The sequence below is a fragment of the Salvelinus fontinalis genome, chromosome 2 (genome assembly GCF_029448725.1).
Source record: "Salvelinus fontinalis isolate EN_2023a chromosome 2, ASM2944872v1, whole genome shotgun sequence".
In the NCBI taxonomy this organism is placed as follows: domain Eukaryota; kingdom Metazoa; phylum Chordata; class Actinopteri; order Salmoniformes; family Salmonidae; genus Salvelinus; species Salvelinus fontinalis.
This window is the reverse complement of record NC_074666.1, coordinates 28,099,358-28,126,279: the sequence shown is the minus strand read 5'-3', so window position 1 is coordinate 28,126,279 and position 26,922 is coordinate 28,099,358. Positions and strand designations below refer to the sequence as shown.

The following is a 26,922-nucleotide window of genomic DNA, read 5'->3' as shown; positions in this document are numbered from 1 at the left end:
GAGATTACCGTGACTCAATGTTCACGTGGTAATTTACTGCGGTCAAGACTGCCGGTTTGACGGTAATACATCACCCCAACAGCCCTAGTGGTGACACTGAGCATACATGTATGTAGTCTTCATAAGTGCCTGTGGTCCGAGGCAACCATTGAATTTTTCAAGAACTGAACATTGCATTAGATACTGATCACCATGGTTTTGGGGGGGGAACAAACAGACAGTTACTTCCCCATATGTAGACCAACAAAGCAAAATTGTTTAAATGTGCAGTAGTCTGAGTAATGGGTTAAAACAGAAGCTTACAATACTCTGCATGTCCTCAGAACAAGAACCATACAACACACATCATTCAAAATTGCATATGCCATATTTTACCAGTTTGAAACAACCATATTTTTCAAATGATCCTCAAAGTGATGCATAATAACCATCAACACATCCGTATTGTACTTGAACATGTTTACCTCATCTCCCCGTTTCACAGTCCGGACTTGCAGCTGACCAATGGCTTTCTTGGCCTCTGCCTTGAGACGTTTCTGTTGGAGAGAAGAAGGTGTTCAGTATTAGAACGTGAGCCTGCTACTGTTTAAATTACATTCATCTGCTTCCTCTGACAATTAATTTACTTCAAACACGTTCAGCAACCCACTAAGTGAGTGGACAACTGAAAAACAAAAACATCACTATGTAATAACTAGAATGCAACAACAAAGCAAACATTTTGCACCAACAATTAATTATTTAATTTCCTATACTGTGACCAGAAATGACTGAAATAAGAAGGAGCAGGAGAACCGTATGCGACGAGGTCATGTTAGAGACCATGGGTAATCTGGGAGAAGCAGAGCGTTCATTAGAGGAGCCCCTGCCTGTGTCATTAAGCCGTTCCTCTGAGAACATGTATTGGAAACGTTACATCAGCTTGCATATAGGATGGCAAAACAGCAGATTTACGTAGATCAGGGACTTTTCGTATTAGGCATAAATAATCCTGGAGGGACAGTCTGGCAGATTCAATTCTAAAACTAATTTGGAAAATACAATAAAATCATGCTTTGAACATATTGTACATACACAATTAAAGACTACTCTGTGCTCATGCAGCCTCCCCATAGCAACAAGACAAAATGTGCACAATGGCACACAGGAAGAATCAACGTTATGTAAGGGGATTTAGGAGACACAGGATGAGTCAGGGACAATATTGGCTTTGAGGATTCTCTGGAAAATGTCATCATTATGTAGATGTTTTCTGTGATATACACTGAACAAAAATATACTGAGTTCCAGTTCCTAAGTAAATCAGTCAATTCATTAGGCCCATAATCTATAGATTTCACGACTGGGACTACAGATATGCATCTGTTGGTTACAGATACAAAAGAAATATAAAGTAGGGACGTGGACCCGAAAATCAGTCAGTTTCTGGTGTGAGCAACATTTGCCTCATGATCAACTCTCCTTCGCAGAGAGTTGATCAGGATGTTGATTGTGGCCTGTGGAATGTTGTCCCACTCCTCTTCAATGGCTGTAATAAGTTGCTGGATATTTGCGGGAACTGGAACACGAGGTAGTACACGTCGATCCAGAGCATACCAAACATGCTCAATGGGTGATACAGCTTATGCCTGCCCATACCATAACCCACCACCACAGGGCACTCTGTTCACAATGTCGACATCAGCAAACCGCTCACCCACACAACACCATAAAACGCTGTCTGCCATCTGCCCGGCACAGTTAAAACCATCCATGAAGAGCACACTTCGATGGCCACTGGCACGCTGGAGGTGAGCATTTGCCCACTTAAGTTAGTTATGACGCCAAACTGCAGTCAGGTCAAGACCCTGGTGAGGACGACAAGCACGCAGATGAGCTTCCCTGAGACAGTTTCGGCAAAAATTCTTCAGTTGTGCAAACCCACAGTTTTATCAGCTGTCCAGGTGGCTGGTCTCAGACGATCCCCCAGGTGTAGAAGCCGGATGTGGAGGTCCTAGGCTGGCGTGGTTACACGTTGTCTGCTGTTGTGAGGCCGGTTGGACATACTGCTACATTCTCTAAAACGATGTTGGTGGCAGTTTATGGTATAGAAATGAACATTCAATTCTCTGGCAACAGCTTCGGTGAACATTCCTGCAGTCAGCATGCCAATTGCACACTCCCTCAAAACTTGAGACATCTTTGGCATTGTGTTGTGTGACAACTTTTATTGTCCCTAGCACAAGGTGTACCTGTGTAATGATCATGCTGTTTAATCAGCTTATTGATAAGCCACAGCTATCAGGTGGATGTATTATCTTGGCAAATAAGAAATGCTCACTAACAGGGATGTAAACAAATTTGTGCACAAAATGAGTAATAAGCTTTTTGTGAGTATGGAACATTTCTGAGATCTTTTATTTCAGCTGATGAAACACTGGGCCAACATTCGCAACATGAAGTGTTTTTGTTCAGCATAGAAAGAGTTTGGTTTTGGATATCAAAGACTAACATGTCACAGACGGTTTTGATGCTTGACAACATTCTTCATAATCCTTAAAGGGGCAGATATTAAAGTGAATACTGTTGCATGTTCACTTGACCGATATGTAGATTTGAGGGAGGCATGTTGCGGTCAATCTAGTTCACAGGGCGAGCACGAAGCTGGAGTTTTGCATATGATTACAGCCTGAACAATGGTGCCCTGTGCCCTCTGAGCATAAGGTCCTAGCTCAGTGGGCGAAGTCAGCTCTGCTCTAACTGCTCAGCTACCCACTCAAAAATACACTTCTCTGTATCAGTCTGTCTACCCAGTCTCCCTGCAGAATGCATTGGATAATCAGCCACATGTTAACAGACGCCCCTTAGACCACCGAGTGCTTCAGACAACACACAGCTTCACTGCTTCTGGGAGTGATCATGAAGCAAGGACAATATGTGGTACACTGCTAATAAGTTAAGAGCCTGCAAGCACTTGAGACCAGTCAGTCTTCAAAGTCAAGGTTACCCCCTATATGCAGGAGTAAACAGTGCTGAAAAAAGTACTGTAACTTTGAAAATCATGGGCCTGTTCACGTGAGTGGTTTCACCTTGCATAACAGCCCAGATCCAATCAGATAAAGTGGAAATACTTGTTGCGCAGCAGCAGGTTCAAAGGTTTTTTGTAAACGCTACCATTGAGCATTCTTCCCATAGTAAACTTTTCTCCACCATATAAGCCTGACAGTTCAGTTACACTCAGTGAATACAATCTGACAAAACCTTTGGACAAAGAAACTTTTCCTTTTTCCTGCAGGGTTCTTGTGTTAAAAGAATATAAAGAGACAATTAAACAAACTGTTTGGGACAGACACCTGCAGACAAAGAACGTGTGCAAAGCTGTAAGGGCAAAGAACTGTAAAAGACAAAACAAGGTGTGATCTGTCACCATCTGAAAGAAAACCAGTACAAGTCAGGACTCCTACCATTCCTTTCAGAAGGGAAACTCACTGCCGCTCTATCCCAACAACACAGATTTCAGAAAGAAGCTCAAGCACAAGATCCCAAAGGCAGAAAACAGGAACACAACATCAAATATTATAATATACATTGCTGACCAGGGGTTCTCTGGTTGGCTGGATCCGTGTCATGCAACAATCAAGTGACAGTATAGATGAATCACCTCTACATAGATGAGCAGTCAGACACTGACTCAACAGGAAATGTTCTCTTTATTTTAGTTTCACCTGACTCCCTCTGTGTGGGTGAGGAATGCTGACACACCCCAAACTGTGTAGCCCAACTAAGTGTTCCATAATGTTTACAGTTCGTTGAAACACACACATAAGAGAAGGTATGTTTGACGCAGGAAAGGAAAACAACTGTTTCCAGTGGAATTTCCTCAGTCATTGTTCTACAGATCAAAAGGCGATAGTGCTGCAGTATTCCGTTTCATCACAAACCACTGAATTGTTTTATTTTACCTTTATTTAAACAGGGAGTAACCATTGAGACCAGTCTCTTTCATAAGGGAACCCTGCATATATAATTCAGGGTAAATAATTGTCATCATTGTTGGAGAGACTGGAGACTGACCTGTTTGCGGTTTTGTAGACGAACGCTGTTGAGGCGGCGAGCTGAGTAGAAGATGAAGTAGCCCACAGTGGCTGCTGTTACCACGAAGAAGGAGATGGAGACAAAGAAGACCGAGTAGTGGCTCATCCAGGGACCATGCTGCTTGCCCACTTCAATAGTCATCGAGACCGGAATCCCTTGCCTGATAAGCTCAACAATCTCCATGCCCCGTCGGTGACCAATCATGATAGCAACCATACCTTCTGTTCCTGTAACCATGGGGGAAACAAAGTATGAGGAAACATCACACTATCCTCAGACACATATACAGGCTGGGCCTTAAATATGCCCCCAAGTGCCCTCAACCAAATTTCACTATAGGCCTAATGTGTCTATCAAAAATATTTAATGAGCAATGTAAGAATATGGTGTAATTTCATGTGAAAACATATCTATTGTCTAACATCTTGGCCATGTTCTGTTATAATCTCCACCCGGCACAGCCAGAAGAGGACTGGCCACCCCTCATAGCCTGGTTCCTCTCTAGGTTTCGGCCTTTCTAGGGAGTTTTTCCTAGCCACCGTGCTTCTACACCTGCATTCTAGCTGTTTGGGGTTTTAGGCTGGGTTTCTGTACAGCACTTCGAGATATTAGCTGATGTACGAAGGGCTATATAAAATAAACTTGATATTGCAAAGTATCCGTGTTTCCCATAGTATTTTTTCCCCCAGCAGTGGTGGCAAGGGTGGGGGGTACATTGCTTCTAGCGCAATGACATGCTAGCTGTTCCCATTGACTTCCAGTCATTTAGCAAATGACTATCCATTTAAACCCCTGTAAGTCTAAGCCCATAGCTCACAATATCTACTAAGCTAACATGGCAAATTGATACATTTTATGACCATTAGATTTGGAATTTTAGGACCCCTGTAGGTACAAAAAAATAAAATAACATTATATATATATATATACACAGTTGAAGTCAGACGTTTACATACACCTTAGACAAATACATTTAATCCAAGTAGAAATTCACCTGTCTTAGGTCAGTTAGTCACCACTTTATTTTAAGAATGTGAAATGTCAGAATAATAGTAGAGAATGATTTCTTTCAGCTTTTATTTATTTCATCACATTCCCAGTGGGTCAGAAGTTTAAATACACATTGCCTTTAAATTGTTTAACTTGGGTCAAACGTTTTGGGTAGCCTTCCACAAGCTTCCCATAATAAGTTGGGTGAATTTTGGCCCATTCCTCCTGACAGAGCTGGTGTAACCGAGTCAGGTTTGTAGGCCTCCTTGCTCGCACACGCTTTTTCAGTTCTGCCCACAAATGTTCTATAGGATTGAGGTCAGGGCTTTGTGATGGCCACTCCAATACCTTGACTTTATTGTCCTTAAGCCATTTTGCCACAACTTTGGAAGTATGCTTGTGGTCATTGTCCATTTAGAAGGCCAATTTACAACCAAGCTTTAACTTCCCCCACAACATGATGCTGCCACCCCCGTGCTTCACGGTTGAGATGGTGTTCTTCGGCTTGCAAGCATCCCCCTTTTTCCTCCAAACATAACAATGTTTATTATGGCCAAACAGTTCTATAATTGTTTCATCAGACCAGAGGACAATTCTCCAAAAAGTATGATCTTTGTCCCCATGTGCAGTTGCAAACTGTAGTCTGGCTTTTTTAATGGTGGTTTTGCAGCAGTGCCTTCTTCCTTGCTGAGCGGCCTTTCAGGTTATGTCGATGGCTATTTCTGCACAGTGCATCTTGTGACAGACGTGACAGAGTCTGGAGACGCCGTGGAGAACGTTCTGCTGCCTGCAACATCCTCCAGCATGACCGGTTTGGCGATGGGTCAGTCATGGTGTGGGGTGGCATTTCTTTGTGGGGCCGCACAGCCCTCCATGTGCTCGCCAGAGGTAGCCTGACTGCCATTAGGTACCGAGATGAGATCCTCAGACCCCTTGTGAGACCATATGCTGACACATGCACATTTGTGGCCTGCTGGAGGTCATTTTGCAGGGCGCTGGCAGTGCACCTCCTTGCACAAAGGCGGAGGTAGCGGTCCTGCTGCTGGGTTGTTGCCCTCCTACGGCCTCCTCCACGTCTCCTGATGTACTGGCCTGTCTCCTGGTAGCGCCTGCATGCTCTGGACACTACGCTGACAGACACAGCAAACCTTTTTGCCACAGTTCGCATTGATGTGCCATCCTGGATGAACTGCACTACCTGAGCCACTTGTGTGGGTTGTAGACTCCGTCTCATGCTACCACTAGAGTGAGAGCACCGCCAGCATTCAAAAGTGACCAAAACATCAGCCAGGAAGCATAGGAAGACGATTTCGTGATGATTCTCTTGTCTGGATCCTCATGTGTAGACAAACTCCACTTGTTATGGAATATTACAGAGTCAATGTGTATTGTTCTCTGTGAAAGCACACATCTTCACAGTTTTAAACAATAGAATGATCCATTAAACAGGATGTCATCCAGCCTGTCTCAGTAAGTGTTAGGACTTAATGTTAATTTCTAGTTGGATTCAACACAATGAAAATGATCTAATTGGAAATGACAACTGGCATAAAGCTTACACCAGTCAAGCACAGATGAGCGACGTTGAACAAGACCATTGCTCAATTGTTTTAGCCAACAATGTCAACTTGGAATATTTCTGACTTTTTTAGGTTAACAAGTACTTCAGTAGAATGTAATTATAATTCTGAGTACAGTACTATTTAGATGTTTACACACAGTTGGCTTCAAACCTTACTTATCACACTAGAACAGAGGCCCCTCGTTTCTGACAACCATGTGACTCATCCAAACAGAAACAACATTTCATAAATGTTGTCCGTATTCCCTAAATTAGCAGAGTCACTGTACAGTTCATAGGGACGAAATATTACAAGGTTAATTGCGGTTTCAGTTCAAATCTAAAATCATAACATCCCCCCACATGGATTAATGTACAACCTGTGTGAATTACTATTGTTTTTCAACAAGTCAATACCACTTAATTAAAGATGCACTGTGCAGAAATAGCCATTTTCTGGTCACTGAAATTCTAGTAGTTAGCTTAATTTCAGTTTGTAACCAAACAAGCAAGTATAGTGTAGAGAATCATTGTACCATCTAAACCACAAATATATTTTTCATAACCTAAAATATTGTATTTTCAGCTGTTTGAAGCTGGTGTACAAAACCAAAAGTAAAAGATGAAAGAACTAAATTTAAAAATGGGATGCATAGAAATAGTGCACATAGAAGACGTACAACTTCTTAGACTTGCTTTCAATGAGAATGACAGATAACACATTTCTATGTGAAAGGTATTCAGTGAACATTAACATTTAACTATAAACGATGGTTTCAACCAACTTGTCTTGACCAAGTATGAGATCGTTTCATTAAAAAAATCGAATAAAAAATTGGGTGAATGAAGTGGAACACATGTAGAATTGTTCTCCAGAACCCAAGGCATTAACAAAGCATTCTGCAATATTTAACTTTTTGGGTGAATGGACCACATTCACATAGAAGAGTGAGTTATATAATGTTTCATTCTAATTGAAAGCAAGTTAAAGAAGCTGTAGATATGTTCTATATTCGATTTTTATATGCTTCCCGTTCTTAAGTTTCGTTTTTTCGTCTTGTACTTTCGGTTTTGTACACCAGCTTCAAACAGCTGAAATTACAATATTTTTGCTATAAAAAATATATTTCACAGCGGTTTAGATGGTACAATAATTCTCTACACTACACTTGCATATTTTGTAAATCAGTTTGTGACAATTATAATTTTAGCAACCAGGATATTGTGGAGCGATTTTTGCATAGTGCATATTTAAGAGTTGTCAGTTATAAATACCGATTACCAGTGGGACCATGCTAACTACAATCCCGACGCTCCGTCTTAACGTTTAGAAACGTTAATAACAATCGCTTGTGATGTCACAAGGAATATAGGCGAGAAATAATAAGTAAAAAGGTACACTGTAACATGTTTGCACAGATCCATACACAAAGCTGACGAACTACACTTCCTCCCCAGTTACCCTTACACACGTGTTCGATCATGCTAGTTAATTAGCACAGATGGGCTCTGTTTTCCGCCTGTTTTACGTAAACAAGCGCTGTCAACTGAGATATGACCGGGTGGAACAATAACCCTATAAAAAGGTGTGTAGTCATTTAACCGTTTGTTTGTATTATTATTTCTCACGTATATGAAATATACATTCCCTATGTTTCCAAAACCGTACCGCAAGCGATGCATGTTAACTTCCAGAACGAGTGTCGGGCTCTTAATAACAAAACTCCTCCGGCCAGAAAGATACCTTCGTGAAGACGCTAAAGGTAGTTAATAACGTCTATGGTCTAATATAACTAGAAATATTACGAGTTGGCAATCTTGATGTAGGCTACATACCTGGGTGTGACATTTGGATGACTCGATTGTCTGTACCAAGATCATTAAAAATTACAGCAGCAATAGCTCCTTTACTGGCCGCAACATTGATCTTCTCTGAAAAAGAACATAGTTGGCCGCGTTGAATTAAGGCGATCCAGCCCTTCGACCCACTGGGTACATCATAAAAAGTATTACTTTCGCAACTGTAAATCGGATCAGGTAAATACACGTCGCCCATCACTGTGACTGTGGGTGATTGTTGTCCATATAGTCCGCTTTCCTCTTGTCGCCATACGGTTTCGTTGTTTACAGAATCAATAAACGACACATTCAGGTAGGCTGTACATATGTAAGTCGCCTCCGCAAAATGCAAACTCGTCACCTGAAGACTTGAAGCCACAAACAGCCATGACAATAGATACCGTTTCGCTAAAGGTTCCATAATCCTGTTTACGACGTGGGTTTATATAGTGCCTCTCCGCGTTCAACAGTCGATAAAGGTTTGAGACTTTAAAAAAACCAAAAAGTTGCAGTGTAACTAGAAATATTACGTCTGACGCCGCTGACAGGTGAACTAGTTCGAAGTCGAACAGTCCTCTTCGTCGATGTCAAATTGAGTAGTATACGCCCATCTTCATGCTTAAAGGAGAAGTACACATTTAAACCAAACCTCGATGTTATTTACGGCGAAATAACACGGAGACATAAGAACAATGTTAACGATAAAATGCTTGCAAATGTGTTGATGTTAGGCTAGGCCGTAGCCTATGTTGCTGAAAGGACAGTAATTGATTGAACAGTGCAATAATATGTAGGTTTCCATTGACCCACGTTTATTCGACAAAAGCAACAACAAAAAATAAACATGGTGACATTTGTAATGAAACGACAGAAAGGAGATATGTTCTTAAGATCGACAACATTTTTATTCGTTCGACAGGAGTGCATGTTTATTTTGTCGAACTTTCTTAATTGCGACAAATTGATAGAAACTGTGTTTTCGAATAAATGATGATTGCCAAATAATTGATGTCATCACATAACTATAAAGCTTTACTCAACATTTAATTATAAATACCAACTGCTTGAAAAATACATTTTTGTTTGTAATGACTTTCAATAATGCCTGAATTGCTTCATCTTGCTTTTCTGGTTGGCTGGCAAGTTTAACTATCCAATTCTTTCAGATCTACAGGAGTACAAGATTCAACATGGCACGGGCCGTTGGCACATGATAATTATTAGAATATGGCAAATATTAGTCCATTATTGTATTCTGTCCATGCTGACTTTCGCGGGCTAGGCCTACCTGAGACAGATAGGTGGGAGGGGCAAACAGGTAGGGATGTTATGTTTTATTTTTATTTTTTATTAACAAATATCAACAAACAAGAGGAATAGTCACATGCAAACAAGCATACATACAAAACAATTACATTGCCAGGAATCCTAAACAAACAAATCATATTCATTAATTATACAACAAGTTTTAATTGCCTTTTTGTTTTTCATTTTAGTTAAAGTAGTGTCATATTAGGGATGTTATGTTTGACACCAAAGGCGCTCCAAGGCATGCGTCTAATGCTATAGTGCAGAGGGTGTCATATGCTGAGGCAGTGAAGAAAGTAGAAGATGGGTCAAGGGGGAGGGATCCTAAGAGGATTCGTGTGAGTAGTAGATCCAGTAGCAATTTTAGCATGTACATCTTGGTTGGGTAAACTCCCCAAAATGTTTTTTTTTAATGCATACCAGCAAAGCCAGTACACAACACTAAACAATACATTAATTGCACTATAACGGGGACCACAAACTGTTAGGGCCTACATAAAGCTGTCCCAACAGCAGAGATTTATTTTCAGCACCATGGAGTGAATCCTTATCACCGCTACACCTGGCTATCAGCAGAGCCTTGTTTGGCAGCGAAACAGTTCATTCAGACTCATTTACTGCCTTTTTAAAAAACATTGCTGATATGGATGACTTGCTTAAAAACTTCTTGACGCACGGATCCCTTTAGCGGGATCATTTTCGTAAACAACCGCTGAATTACAGAGCGCCAAATTAAAAAAAAAATACTAAAAATATTTATAATCATGAAATCACAAGTGAAATATACCAAAACACAGCTTAGCTTGTTGTTAATCCACCTATCGTGTCAGATTTTGAAAATATGCTTTACAGCGAAAGCAATCTAAGCGTTTGTGAGTTTATCAATCACTAGACAAAACAATAAGAACAGCTAGCCGCAAATTAGCTTGGTCACGAAAGTCAGAAAAGCAATAAAATGAATCGCTTACCTTTGATGATCTTCGGATGTTTGCACTCACGAGACTCCCAGTTACACAATAAATGTTATTTTTTTTCGATAAAGATTATTTTTATACCCAAAAACCTCCATTTGGTTAGCGCGTTATGTTCAGAAAACCACAGGCTCGTGCCGGTCCTGAAGGGCAGACGAAAATTCCAAAAAGTATCCGTAATGTTCGTAGAAACATGTCAAACGTTTTCTATAATCAAACCTCAGGTTGTTTTTAACATACATAATCGATAATATTTCAACCGGACGGTAAACTATTCAATACTACAGAGAAAGAAAATGTTGAGCTACAACTCTCGGGCGCATGAACTAATCAAAGGACACCTGACGCGTTTTGATAAATCTCGCTAATTTAAAAAAAGAAAAGCTTGAAACTATGTCTAAAGCCTGGTCACAGCCTGAGGAAGCAATTGGAAAAGGAATCTGGTTTGATACCCCTTTAAATGGAGGATGGGCAAGCAATGGAACAGGGATCTTTCCAAATAAAAAACACTTCCGGGTTGGATTTCCTCAGGTTTTCGCCTGCAAAATTAGTTCTGTTATACTCACAGACAATATTTTGACAGTTTTGGAAACTTTAGAGTGTTTTCTATCCAAATCTGTCAATTATATGCATATTCTAGCATCTGGGCCTGAGAAAGTCTGTTTACCTTGGGAACGTTATTTTTCCAAACATAAAAATAGTGACCCCTAGCTGAAAGAGGTTTTAAACAAATTTGGTTTCTACTGACAATTGAGATGTACAAACTATGGCATAAGGGGACGACGAGCGGATAAGAGGCAATCCATAATTTCGATTAAGATAGCGAGCTAGGACTGACGTAGTCGTAGTATTTGTTCAGCACTTTTGAAAATGTACAGAGACAGAATTCAGAACATGGGCCGTTCTTACAGTATTCTCCCTGTACACCAAGTCAGAACCGTAGGATAAATAAAGGGGGCATATAAGCAGACAATGAAAGCTCTTACAATATTCGATGATGACATTTCTCTAAAACAGGCTATAGGCTACATGTGCACCACCAAGTCAGAGCAGTAAGCAAAATTAAGATGGGATAATAGACCAAATTATTAGGGTGGGCTACTAACAGCTTACTACACAACATACACTTAATATGACTTTCTTATCTACAGTATACATATCTCCCTGGCAAATTACTGTCACGCCCTGGCCATAGAGAGGCTTTTATTCTCTATTTTGGTTAGGCCAGGGTGTGACTAGGGTGGGCATTCTAGTTTCTTTACTTCTTTGTTTTCTGTTTCTATGTTTTAGCCGGGTATGGTTCTCAATCAGGGACAGCTGTCTATTGTTGTCTCTGATTGGGAATCATACTTATGCAGCCTGTTTTACCACCTTAGTTGTGGGTAGTTGACTTTGTTAGTGGCCTGTATAGCCCTAGTAAGCTTCACATTCGTTTTTGTTGTTTTTTGTTGGCGACATTCGTAATAAAAGGAAATGTGCGCTCACCACGCTGCACCTTGGTCCGGTCATTTCCCTGACGACGTTCGTGACAATTACATAATTTATGCAGCAGCATATAAGACATTTTTGGACTCACCTTGTTGTGCTGTGCTCACTTGAACAGGAAGGTGCTGCGGCGGTCTTTCTTGAGGGCAAATTTTGTCATCAAAGTCTGGCATTCTCTGGATTTATGGTGCTTTCAAGACAACCGGGAACTCGGAAAAAAACAAGGTTGAATCATGACATCAGTGATCTTCCGGTCGGAGCTCTAGAAAGAGGCCCGAGTTCCTGACTTGGTATTCCGAGTTGGATGACCGTTCAAAATTATTTTCCCAGTCAGCCTCGTTTTTTTTCAGAGTTTTTCCGAACTCACTGAATTCTGAGATTTTAGTTTCCAGTTGTTTTGAAAGCGGCAGAAGTCATGCTGGATTGGTCCGTGCGAATGTTTATCCTTTTAAGCTTGGAAAAAAGGCAATTTCTGACAAGTATTTTAAATCCTTAAACCCAGACTTGGACCACACCCCCTATCCAATGAATAGCAGGCAGGGGAAGCAAAATAGTGATTGCTTTGCAACGTTTTCCATTAGCCACTGATTCCTACCAAACCACTCGTTGGGCTCCCGAGTGGCGCAGTGGTCTAACATACTACATCTCTGTACAAGAGGTGTCACTGCAGTACCTGGTTAGATCCAGGCTGCATCACATCCGGCCCGTGATTGGGAGTCCCATATGGCGGCGCACAATTGGCCCAGCGTCGTCTGGGTTTGGCCCGGGGTAGGCCGTCATTGTAAATAAGAATTTTTTATTAACTGACTTGCCTAGTTAAACTAAGGTTAAATAAAAAAATATATAAAAATGTAATAAAAAAGAAATAATTTAATTTCCGACTTGTGAAATGTTTACGTCCAATGGCCGCTGAGCACCGATACGTTTTATCTATGATTTCTCTTCATATGACAAGGATTGAAAAGGATTTGCCAGCAGATTGTCAACGTGATTCATGATGATGATTGCTTGTCGAGCTAAGATTCTGAAAGTATGACTTTGACATGATCAGTCCAATCAAAGCTAAGGTAGATATAACAGGAGGTACCAGTGACTCGCTCAGTAAGGAAGTGGTCAGATGACGCAGATGCTAAACTACAGGACTGTTTTGCTAGCACAGACTGGAATATCAGCTGTGCTAGCATTGTCTGTAACCAGTGCAAATACTCTATACCAGGCGGTGTCAGAGGAAGGCCCTAAAAATTCTTAGGCCCTAAAACTCCAGCCACCCTAGTCATAGACTGTTCTCTCTGTTACCGCACGGCAAGAGGTACCGGACCGCCAAGTCTAGGTCCAAAAGGCTTCTTAACAGCTTCAACCCCCAAGCCATAAGACTCCTGAACAGCTAATCAAATGGCTACCCGGACTTTTTGCATCCCCCCACTCCCATTTTGTCACTGCTGCTACTCTGTTTATTATCCATGCATAGTCACTTTACCTCTACCTACATGTATATATTACGTAAATTCCCTCGACTAACCTGTGCCCCCGCTCATTGACTCTGTACCGGTACCCCCTGTATATAGCCTCGCCACTGTTATTTTATTGTTGCTCCTTAATGATGTTATTTTTTTATTTTAATTTAGTATTTAATTTAATAACTTTTTACTTATGTTAATTTGAGGAAATACTTTAACACTTATTTTTATTAACTGCATTGTTGGTTAAGGGCTTGTAAGTAAGCATTTCACTGTAAGGTCTACACCTGTTGTATTCGGTGCATGTGACAAATAAAATATGATTTTATTTGATCTCATTTTAGCTGTGGCCAATGACCTTGAGTCTTCTTGGATGGGCACTTCTCATGTAAATCTATGACAGCACCCAATGGGGCTTGGATTGCCTAGCTCTCCCTGTAGATTCTGCGGTGACGTAGTGTCCCCAATCAGTTACAGAACACCAGAGCCAATCACAGCACAACTAGAGAAGATTACCAACGCCTACACTCTGTATTTTCCGCTGGCTGCCCCTTCACCACAAAAAGCGCTGCGCTAGACTGAAACACCTGAATTGTGAAGCTGCCTTACTCAAGAAAGCATGAAAGAGACCATGTTTGTATGTGTCTTTATTCATTCAATACATTTGTCTTTACATTGTTTGCAAACTGATATGTGACATGAATTAATGCAAAAATAACATGCAATAACATTTATTTTTAGCTAAACAGGTGGGGCTCAAAACGGGTTGCCACTGGTCAGTAGTGGAAAGACATAGGAAGAAGACAGACCATGATAGAGAAAGCAGTAGACCGTCTAATAAAGTAAGCATAAAAAGGGCCAAGGTAGGAAGCAAGAGTAATGATGTGTCGGAGTGAAAAGTGGTGATAGTGTTTGATGAAACCACAGGGGCTCATTTACACCCTATCCGACTATCTAATGCCGTAGCGTAGAGAAAGAGGTACCCCACGGTCAACTATTTTAGAATACCTACTCATTCAAGCGTTTGTCTTTATTTTTACTATTACTATTTTACTATTTCAGTGCACTACTTTTGTTTTTTTTAAAGTATTTAAAAAACAAATATATATACACTGCTCAAAAAAATAAAGGGAACACTTAAACAACACAATGTATCTCCAAGTCAATCACACTTCTGTGAAAACAAACTGTCCAATTAGGAAGCAACACTGATTGACAATAAATTTCACATGCTTTTGTGCAAATGGAATAGACAACAGGTGGAAATTATAGGCAATTAGCATGACACCCCCAATAAAGGAGTGGTTCTGCAGGTGGTGACCACAGACCACTTCTCAGTTCCTATGCTTCCTGGCTGATGTTTTGGCAACTTTTGAATGCTGCCGGTGCTTTCACTCTAGTGGTAGCATGAGACGGAGTCTACAACCCACACAAGTGGCTCAGGTAGTGCAGCTCATCCAGGATGGCACATCAATGCGAGCTGTGGAAAGAAGGTTTGCTGTGTCTGTCAGCGTAGTGTCCAGAGCATGGAGGCGCTACCAGGAGACAGGCCCGTACATCAGGACGTTCGTCTGTCCCGAGCCGCCAGAGCCGTCTGTCAGTCAGGAGCCGCCCGCCAGACAGGGGCCGCCAGAGCCGCCCGCCAGTCAGGGGCCGCCAGAGCCGCCCGCCAGTCAGGGGCCGCCAGAGCCGCCCGCCAGTCAGGGGCCGCCAGAGCCGCCCGCCAGTCAGGGCCCGCCAGAGCCGCCCGCCAGTCAGGGCCCGCCAGTCAGGGCCCGCCCGCCAGTCATGAGCCGCCCTCCAGTCATGAGCCGCCCTCCAGTCATGAGCCGCCCTCCAGTCATGAGCCGCCCTCCAGTCCGGAGCCGCCCTCCAGTCCGGAGCCGCCCTCCAGTCCGGAGCCGCCCTCCAGTCCGGAGCCGCCCTCCAGTCCGGAGCCGCCCTCCAGTCCGGAGCCGCCCTCCAGTCCGGAGCCGCCCTCCAGTCCGGAGCCGCCCTCCAGTCCGGAGCCGCCTCTCTGTCCTGAGCTACCTCTCTGTCCTGAGCTACCTCTCTGTCCTGAGCTACCTCTCTGTCCTGAGCTGTCTCCTCAGTCTGATGGGGCCCTTTGCGAGGGTTCCTAGACCTAGGTCGGGGGCGAGAGATGTCATTCAAATGAAGCTAAGGAGGGGGACAAAGACAATGGTGGAGTGGTGTCCTCGTCCAGCGCCGGAACCACCGCGGACAGATGCCCACCCAGACCCTCCCCTAGAGTTTTAGGGGGTGCGTTCGGAGTCCGCACCTCAGGAGGGGGGTACTGTCACGTTCTGACCATAGTTCTTGTGTGTTTTGCTTGTTTTAGTGTTGGTCAGGACGTGAGCTTGGTGTGCATTCTATGTTGTGTGTCTAGTTTGTCTGTTTCTATGTTTGGCCTAATATGGTTCTCAATCAGAGGCAGATGTTTTGTGTTGTCTCTGATTGGGAATCATATATAGGTGGCTTGTTTTGTGTTGGGGTTTGTGGGTGGTTGTTTCCTGTCTCTGTGTTTTCTCTGCACCTGCTAGGACTGTATCGGTTTGCCACACGTTTGTTATTTTGATATTTGTAAGTGTTCACAGTTTCGTCTTGTTTATTAAAAACATGTTGAACACGAGCTACGCTGCGTCTTGGTCCGATCCCTGCTACACTTTTGATTGGTACTGGACCTCTGCTGGTATGCAATCAAGCCCTGGGGTTTTTCCAGACTGAAAGGATTTAATTGCCTCGAAGTTCCTACTCTGTAAATTGGCCTTCACACAGGTCTTTCTGTACAATTTGTTAATTTTACATTATTACTAGGGAAAAAATCCTTACTGTTATCATTCAGTGGAGATGAAGGAGACTGGAAATACAACATCTGCTTAAAATATTTAGCTTCCTCATTCAAAATATAATTTGCTGAATCATGGATTACTCCATAATTTGTAATGAGTATCTGTAAATTATTTTTCATAGCATTTCTATGTTGAAGATTCAAGACATTTTGCGCATTCACCATTTTCCATCCAGTTTGCTTTATTTTTGTATTAAATTAAACTTCACAATGCACTCATGGAAAGCAAAGCACAACCTAGATGTGTTTTCATATTTTATTATTATTCGCTGCCACCTGTAGCGCCAAAACTGTAAAAGCTACCAACACCAAAACTACTTTTAAACGTCCAGACCGCCACTGGTCAGCATGCTTGGAAATATATTTTTTGATACTACTAATACTTTTTACACTACAACCATATTTGGGATTCGTTTCAGTAAATTGGTCGTATGTCGCACGTCACTACTTCCCAGGAGAGGCATTTGAATGTAAACATTTATTTTTGATCAAAATGATTTTTCCCAGAAGCATTCTGGAACATGTGAACTTTCATGTGCCTTAACCTTTCACGAGTATCTACCCCGGGTCCGGGAGCACCCCCCCCACACTAAGTAGCATAGCCTAGCATAGCGTCACAATTAAATAGTAGCATCTAAATATCATTAAATCACAAGTCCAAGACACCTAATGAAAGATACAGATCTTGTGAATAAAGCCACCATTTCAGATTTTTTAAATGTTTTACAGGGAAGACAAAATATGTAAATCTATTAGCTAACCACGTTAGCAAAAGACACCACTTTTCTAACTCCATCAGTTTCTTACTCCATCAGGTGCTATCACCAATTCGGCTAAACTAAGATATTGATAGCCACTAACCAAGAAAAAACCTCATCAGATGACAGTCTGATAACATATTTATGGTATAGGATAGGTTTTGTTAGAAAAATGTGCATATTTCAGGTAGATATCATAGTTTACAATTGCACCCACCGTCACAAATGGACTAGAATAAATACATAGAGCAACGTGTTTACCTAATTACTAATCATCAAACATTTCGTAAAAATACCCAGCATACACTAATCGAAAGACACAGATCCTGTGAATACAGACAATATTTCAGATTTTCTAAGTGTCTTACAGCGAAAACACAATAAATCGTTATATTAGCATACCACATGTGCAAACGTTACCAGAGCATTGATTCTAGCCAAAGAGAGCGATAACGTAAACATCGCCAAAATATATTAATTTTTTCACTAACCTTCTCAGAATTCTTCAGATGACACTCCTGTAACATCACATTACAACATACATATACAGTTTGTTCGAAAATTTGCATATTTAGCCACCAAAATCATGGTTAGACAATGACAAAATTTGCCCAGCTGGTCAGACAATGTCGTGCGCCATATTAGACAGTGATCTAGTCGTATACATAAATACTCATAAACGTGACTAAAAAATATAGGGTGGACAGTGATTGATAGACAATTTAATTCTTAATACAATCGCTGATTTACATTTTTTAAATTATCCTTACTTTTCAATACAGTTTGCGCCAAGCGAAGCTACGTCTAACAAGATGGCGTCATAAGCGATTAACATTTTTCGACAGAAACACGATTTATCATAATAAATTGTTCCTACTTTGAGCTGTTCTTCCATCAGAATCTTGGGCAAAGAATCCTTTCTTGGGTCTAATCGTCTTTTGGTCGAAAGCTGTCCTCTTGCCATGTGGAAATGCCAACTGCGTTCGGCATGAACTGGAAACCTGCCCGGCGCTTCAAAGTGTCTCAGAAATAAATGTCCCAAAATGCGCACTAAACGGATATAAATTGCTATAAAACGGTTTAAATTAACTACCTTATGATGTTTTTAACTCCTATAACGAGTAAAAACATGACCTGAGAAATATTACTGGCTACACTAATGCTTGGAAAAAGAGCAGGTCGGTGTCCACCGCGCGTCCGGCGCATCTGGAAAGAAGTCCTACCTACAGGTTTTTTTCATTTATAGTGGCTGTGATTGCGCAATCGATACCATTCAAATCGTCATCACGTAAAGGCATCCAGGGGAAGACGTAAGCAGTGTCCGTATCCTGATAGCGTTCACAGTGGCCTTTAAACTGACTCCAGATCAGGGGCCAAAATGTGTGAAATCTGACTCCATGTCAGGGAAATTGCTGTAGAATGAGTTCTGTTCCACTCAGAGACAAAATTCCAACGCCTATAGAAACTAGAGAGTGTTTTCTACCCAATAATAGTAATAATATGCATATTGTACGAGCAAGAATTTAGTAGGAAGCCGTTTAATCTGTAATGCAATTATGCTAATGAGAAAACAGCACCCCCTGTAGTCGCAAGAAGTTAATAACAAACGTGTATGCCATCTGTAAATACAAATGTAATCGTTAAATTACGAGCCTAGTTGGTTTAGCCACGGAAAAAGACAGGAACATTCCCGCTAGCCATGATTGGCTGAGATAATGGATGGGCTAGACATGCTTAGAGATGAGTTTGGATTGGTCTGCCATGCTTCTGTCTATAAACATGAGCTGCTCAGTATGTCTAGGTAATCTTTCTAACGTGGCTTCTAACGTGGCTCTTTCTAACGTGGCTTTTTTGAAAGATATCACGAAGAACTGCAAAAGTGTTGCTAATGCTCTCCACTTTCAACAACTTAATCTAATGATGAGGCAATCCCTGATCTTAGGTAGAAACATTTTCATTGAACCAGACGTTGTGGAGTCTTCTAAAACGGCGATCATCAGTGTTGTTGTCACGGAAGAAGTTGACCGAGTTTTGAAATCAATGGAATGCCCGGGCGAAGCAAAGTATGATAGTTAAGGAGATGGAGAAAATAATGCTGTTTGATTGCAAATATGCGGAGGGAGTCGAAAAGAGAACACATAGAAGGCTATGTTATAAAACACCTGTCTCCGGATTACATCTTCAAACTAAAGGCAGCCATGGCATCTGTGACAGAGAGAGAGAAGCGTTCAGCCATGTATATGGTTAAGAGTGTCTAGCTAGCTACATTTTCAGATATTATAAGTTTCTAATTTTGTCAAAGTCATTTTCATTGAAATTTAAAGTGTACTGTTAGCTAGCTAGCTAACATTCGCTGGCTGGCTCGCTAGCTAACGTACGTGTATGATCTGTGTAGTAATATTATTTGTATCTCTGAAAGCAATTTGCATTGCTAGTTAGCTAGCTAGCTAACATTAGGCTCTAACATTGAACCTAGTTGGTTAGCGTTAGCTACCTGCAGATTCATGCATGGTTGTAAAGTTATGAGTTGGGATTATGGTTCATTGTTTAGCTAGCTAACTAGTTACATTTCTAAACAAAAGACTCCACTATGCAAGTAACTATTTCACTGTACCGTTTACACCTTCTGTATCCTGTGCATGTGGCAAATAAACAGATTTTATTTGATATAGTGTGTGTTTACCAGAGACGGTAATGTGAAGAACAACATGACCTGCACCAAAGTCAAATTAGGATATAACGTTAGGTCAAGGAGACAGTGTCCAAGTTAAAAAATTAGCGGGTAGAATGCCCTGCTTTTATTTTGTCACACTCACAATCGTTAGCTATATTTTGTAATTAGCTTGCCATTAACTTTTAAATAATACTATTGTTGCGAGTTCATTTTCCTGTAATAATCAATAAAAATATGCTGAAGTTAAGACTGTCAGCTATGATATGGTCATTATTTGAACTTCCTAGCCAGCTAACTTAACGTTTGCTAGCTAACAAGCCAAAAACGAACCAAAACATTGTTTAGAAAGTTACTTTTAGTTGCCTGGTTTGCTAGATTGACAAATACTAAATTCATTTTTAAACGGATGGGTTTATTGGTGTTAAAATACAACATTAAAGCTATTTTGGACCACCAGGCTGCTGATGTCATGCAGTCTGTCGTATTTGGGTTTATACTTTTTTATAACGATCACGACAAGTTTGATAACAGACAACAATAGATGTCACTGCGACTGTCTACAGACATGTGTATAATGTAGACGTATTATAAAACAGTCTTTAGTCTTGAAACCTTTGGTTGTTTATTACACTACCGTACTCACTCTGTTTAGCACATGGCCTCACATATGAATCCTTAAAGAGGTTGGTGGGGTTTAGGCTTAAGAGGGTGTGAACGATGCTGAATGGGCGTAGACCAGTGGTTCCTAAACTTTTATAGTCCCGTACCCATTCAAACGTTCAACCTCCAGCTGCATACCCCCTCCAGCACCAGGGTCAGCGCACTCTCAAATGTTGTTTTTTGCCATCCTTGTAAGCCTGCCATACACAAACTGTACGATACATTTATTAAACATAAGAATGAGTGTGAGTTTTTGTCACAACCTGGCTTGTGGGACGTAACAGCTCTTATAGGACCAGGGCACAAATAATAATATTATGATAATCAATCATTTTGCTCTTTATTTAGCAATCGTACATATAAAACCTTATTTGTTCATCAAAAATTGTGAATAACTCACCACAGCTAAATGAGAAGGGTGTACTTGAAAGGATGCACATAACTCTGCAATGTTGGGTTGTATTGGAGAGAGTCTGTCTTAAATCATTTTCCACACACAGTCTGTGCCTGTATTTAGTTTTCATGCTAATGAGGGCCGAGAATCCACTCTCACATAGGTACGTGGTTGCAAAGGGCATCAGTGTCTTAACAGCGAGATTTGCCAAGGCAAGAAACTCTGAGCACAGCCCTATCCAGAAATCTGGCAGTGGCTTCTAATTCAATTCCATTTTCACAGAACTGTTTGTTGCAATTTCGATGAGGCTCTCTTGTTCAGATATCCATAAGTGGAGGCAGGGCATGAAAGGGATAACGAATCCAGTTGTTTGTGTCGTCCGTTTCGGAAAAGTACCTGCGTAATTGCGCACCCAGCTCACTTAGGTGCTTTATTATATCACATTTGACATTGTCCGTAAGCTTGTTCATTTGCACACAAAAAATCCTACAATGATGGAAAGACGTGTGTGTTGTCCTTGTTAATGCAAACAGAAAAGAGCTGCAACTTCTTAATCTTAGTGTCACGTTCCTGACCTGTTTCTGTTAGTTTTTGTATGTGTTAGTTGGTCAGGACGTGAGTTTGGGTGGGCAGTCTATGTTTTCTGTTTCTATGTTTGTTTAAGGGTGACCTAATATGGCTCTCAATTAGAGGCAGGTGGTTTTCATTTCCTCTGATTGAGAGCCATATTAAGGTAGGTGTTTTCACACTGTTTGTTGTGGGTGGTTGTTTCCTGTGTCAGTGTTTGTTGCACCATACGGGACTGTTTCGTTCATTCATCGTTTTATGTAGTCATTTTTCCTGTTGTGCGTTCTTCGTGATTTATGTAAGTTCGTATGTTCAGGTTTGTCTACATTCGTTTTGTTATTTTGTAAGTATTCAAGTGAAGTTTGTGTTTTTCGTCTACACCTAAATAAATTCATTATGTCTAAATACAACGCTGCAGTTTGGTTCAATCCCTGCTCCTCCTCTTCGGATGAAGAGGAGGAGGAACATCGTTACACTTAGCCTCAATTTTGTCCCGCACATTAAATATAGTTGCGGAGAGTCCCTGTAATCCTAGATTCAGATCATTCAGGAGAGAAAAAACATCACCCAGATAGGCCAGTCGTGTGAGAAACTCGTTGTCATGCAAGTGGCCAGACAAGTGAAAAAAAACTTTAAGCTCATCTCTCAATTTAAAAGAAATGGTCAATACTTTGCCCCTTGATAACCAGCGCACTTCTGTATGTTGTAAAAGCGTTACATAGTCGCTGCCCAAATCATTGCATAATGCAGAAAATACACGAGAGTTCAGGGACCTTGCTTTAACAAAGTTAACCATTTTCACTGTCGTGTCCAAAACGTCTTTCAAGCTGTCAGGCATTCCCTTGGCAGCAAGAGCCTCTTGTGGATGCTGCAGTGTAACCAAGTGGCGTCGGGAGCAACTGCTTGCACGCGCGTTACCACTCCACTATGGCTCCCTGTCATGGCTTTCGCGCCATCAGTACAGATACCAACACATACCAACACACAAGTCAATTTGATGTCACAAAGCTGTCCAGTACTTTAAAATATCCTCTCATGTTGTCCTTGTTTCCAGTGGTTTGCAGAAGAGGATGTCTTCCTTAATTGACCCCCCCCCATAAACGTAATGGACATATACCAGGAGCTGTGCCAGGCCCACCACGTCTGTTGACTCATTCTGCTGTAACGCATATAATTCACTGGCTTGTATGCGAAGAAGTAATTGTTTCAAAACATCTCCTGCCATGTCACTGATGCGTCATTAAACAATGTTGTTTGATGAAGGCATTGTCTGTATAGTTTTTTGGGCTTTTTCCCCCATCATTGTCCCAGCCATATCCGCGGCAGCAGGAATAATTAAGTCCTCCACAATAGTTTGGGGCTTGCCTGTCCTAGCCACTCGGTAGCTTACCATATAAGACGCTTCTAGCCCCTTCTTATTAATGGTATCTGTTGCTTTTATACATATGTTTAACTACTCAAAAGTCGTCTTTATTCTAGCTCAAAAAACTCCCGTGGCTTATTTTTCAAATTGTCATGTGTTGTTTCTAAATGTCTCCGCAAGAGTGAAGGTTTCCCGCGAAAGAGTAACGGTTAATGTGATTGGATGTTCATTATTTGACTAGACTACCTGTATTTGACATTGTGTTGTTATTTCGCTGAACACTAGATGGTTTAAATTTATTTTTTGGCAGTGAACGAGGCTACTCAGGCGAGAAAAAAACCTCACCCAAAATCTATACCCCCGTTGGAAAATATAAATGTACTGTTTGAAAATGTGAATCACATTTTTATCTGACGTATCCCCGACAGCATTGCGCATACCCCTGGGGGTACACTTACCCCAGTTTTGGAATACCTGGTGTTGACAAAAAAGAGCTCTCCAGTAGGTGTGCTGTACCAAAATATTCAAGGGACATTCTCAAAAGTGGGGTAACAAGTTTATCAACTATCAAAGCAGAATTACTTTACCATTGTTCCTCAACTGTTGTGTATTATATACCATTTTCTATCTGAGTCTCTACTTTTATCCAATGTAAAAAAACACAATTCCAAATTTTGCTACGTACGACCGAATCGAGCCGGTCGGTAACATTTGCATAAATCCCAATCCCAATGTGTTTACGGACATATTCAATCTCTCCCTATCCCAGTCTGCTCTCCCCACATACTTCAAGATGGCCACCATTGTTCCTGTACCCAAGAAGGCAAAGATAACTGAACTAAATGATTATCACCCTGTAGCACTCTCTTCTGTCATTATGAAGTGCTTTGAGAGACTAGTCAAGGATCATATCACCTCCACCTTACCTGTCACTCTAGACCCACTTCAATTTGCTTACCGCCCCAATAGGTGCAATCGCCATCACACTGCACACTGCCCTATACCATCTGGACAAGAGGAATACCTATGTAAGTTCATTGACTATAGCTCAGCATTCAACACCATAGTACCCTCCGAGCTCATCATTAAGCTTGAGGCCCTGGGTCTCAACCCCGCCCTGTGTAATTGGGTTCTGGACTTCCTGACAGGCCGCCCCCAGGTGGTGAAGGTAGGAAACAACACCTCCACTTCGCTGATCCTCAACATAGGGGCCCCACAAGGTTGCGTGCTCAGCTCCCTCCTGTATTCCTTGTTCACCCATAACTGCGTGGCCATGCTCCAACTCAATCATCAAGTTTGTAGACGACACAACAATAGTGGGCTTGATTACCAACAACGACGAGACGGCCTACAGGGAGGAGGTGAGGGCACTCGGAGTGTGGTGTCAGGAAAACAACCTCTCACTCAACGTCAAAAAACAAAGGAGATGATCGTGGACTTCAGGAAACTGCAGAGGGAGCACCCCCCTATCCATATCGACGGGACAGCAGTAGAGAAGGTGGAAAGTTTTAAGTTCCTCAGCATACACATCACGTACAAACTGAAATGGTAAGAAGGCCAAACAGCGCCTCTTCAACCTCAGGAAGCTGAAGAAATTTGGCTTGTCACCCAAAACCCTGACAAACTTTTACAGATGCACAATCGAGAGCATCCTGTCGGGCCATATCACCACCTGGTACGGCAACTGCACCGACTACAACCGCAAGGCTCTCCAGAGGGTGGTGCGGTCTGCACAATGCATTACCGGGGCCAAACTACCTGCCCTCCAGGACACCTGCAGCACCCAATGTCACAGGAAGGCCAAAAAGATCATCAAGGACAACAACCACCCAAGCCACTGCCTGTTTACCCCGCTACCATCCAGAAGGCGAGGTCAGTACAGGTGCATCAAAGCAGGGACCGAGAGACTGAAAAACAGCTTCTATCGCAAGGCCATCAGAGTGTTTTTTTATTTTATTTTTTTATTTCACCTTTATTTAACCAGGTAGGCTAGTTGAGAACAAGTTCTCATTTGCAACTGCGACCTGGCCAAGATAAAGCATAGCAGTGTGAACAGACAACAACAGAGTTACACATGGAGTAAACAATAAACAAGTCAATAACATGGTAGAAAAAAGAGAATCTATATACAATGTGTGCAAAAGGCATGAGGAGGTAGGCAAAAATCGAATAATTAGAATTTAGCAGATTAACACTGGAGTGATAAATCATCAGATGTTCATGTGCAAGTAGAGATACTGGTGTGCAAAAGAGCAGAAAAGTAAATAAATAAAAGCAGTATGAGGTGAGGTAGGTAAATTGGGTGGGCTATATACCGATGGACTATGTACAGCTGCAGCGATCGGTTAGCTGCTCAGATAACAACTTTAAACATCTGCTGAGGGAGATAAAAGTCTCCAACTTCAGAGATTTTTGCAATTCGTTCCAGTCACAGGCAGCAGAGAACTGGAAGGAAAGGCGTCCAAATGAGGTATTGGCTTTAGGGATGATCAGTGAGATACACCTGCTGGAGCGCGTGCTACGGGTGGGTGTAGCCATCGTGACCAGTGAACTGAGATAAGGCGGCACTTTACCTAGCATAGCCTTGTAGATGACCTGGAGCCAGTGGGTCTGACGACGAACATGTAGCGAGGGCCAGCCGACTAGGGCATACAGGTCGCAGTGGTGGGTCGTATAAGGTGCTTTAGTAACAAAACGGATGGCACTGTGATAAACTGCATCCAGTTTGCTGAGTAGAGTATTGGAAGCTATTTTGTAGATGACATCGAAGTCGAGGATCGGTAGGATAGTCAGTTTTACTAGGGTAAGTTTGGCGGCGTGAGTGAAGGAGGCTTTGTTCCGGAATAGAAAGCCGACTCTAGATTTGATGTTGGATTGGAGATGTTTGATATGAGTCTGGAAGGAGAGTTTGCAGTCTAGCCAGACACCTAGGTACTTATAGATGTCCACATATTCTAGGTCGGAACCGTCCAGGGTGGTGATGCTAGTCGGGCGTGCGGGTGCAGGCAGCGAACGGTTGAAAAGCATGCATTTGGTTTTACTAGCGTTTAAGAGCAGTTGGAGGCCACGGAAGGAGTGTTGTATGGCATTGAAGCTCGTTTGGAGGTTAGATAGCACAGTGTCCAGGGAAGGGCCGGAAGTATACAGAATGGTGTCGTCTGCGTAGAGGTGGATCAGGGAATCGCCCGCAGCAAGAGCAACATCGTTGATGTATACAGAGAAAAGAGTCGGCCCGAGAATTGAACCCTGTGGTACCCCCATAGAGACTGCCAGAGGACCGGACAACATGCCCTCCGATTTGACACACTGAACTCTGTCTGCAAAGTAGTTGGTGAACCAGGCAAGGCAGTCATTAGAAAAACCGAGGCTATTGAGTCTGCCGATAAGAATATGGTGATTGACAGAGTCGAAAGCCTTGGCCAGGTCGATGAAGACGGCTGCACAGTAATGTCTTTTATCGATGGCGGTTATGATATCGTTTAGTACCTTGAGCGTGGCTGAGGTGCACCCGTGACCGGCTCGGAAACCGGATTGCACAGCGGAGAAGGTACGGTGGGATTCGAGATGGTCAGTGATCTGTTTGTTGACTTGGCTTTCGAAGACCTTAGCTAGGCAGGGCAGGATGGATATAGGTCTGTAACAGTTTGGGTCCAGGGTGTCTCCCCCTTTGAAGAGGGGGATGACAGCGGCAGCTTTCCAATCCTTGGGGATCTCAGATGATACGAAGGAGAGGTTGAACAGGCTGGTAATAGGGGGTGCGACAATGGCGGCGGACAGTTTCAGAAATAGGGGGCCCAGATTGTCAAGCCCAGCTGATTTGTATGGGTCCAGGTTTTCCAGCTCTTTCAGAACATCTGCTATCTGGATATGGGTAAAGGAGAAGCTGGGGAGGCTTGGGCGAGTAGCAGCGGGGGGGGCGGGGCTGTTGGCCAAGGTTGGAGTCGCCAGGTGGAAGGCGTGGCCAGCCATT

General features: G+C 42.2%; 1 protein-coding gene across 2 annotated transcripts in view; it reads right to left on the bottom strand.

Annotated features, from left to right (window-relative positions):
• The window catches only part of LOC129815589 (E3 ubiquitin-protein ligase RNF128-like), a 37,250-nt gene that overhangs the window by 6,363 nt on the left and 3,965 nt on the right, over window positions 1-26,922 (bottom strand). The window contains exons 1-3 of one of the 2 annotated variants that reach the window (XM_055869550.1): window positions 8,462-9,065; window positions 4,054-4,301; window positions 465-536 (exon numbers count right to left, since the gene is read on the bottom strand). In XM_055869550.1, the coding sequence (XP_055725525.1) occupies window positions 465-536; window positions 4,054-4,301; window positions 8,462-8,885 (744 nt within the window). In that variant the 5' untranslated portion in view covers window positions 8,886-9,065. Of the gene's footprint in view, window positions 1-464; window positions 537-4,053; window positions 4,302-8,461; window positions 9,066-26,922 lie in introns of those variants that run through there. The other variant, XM_055869540.1, reaches the window with a different exon arrangement.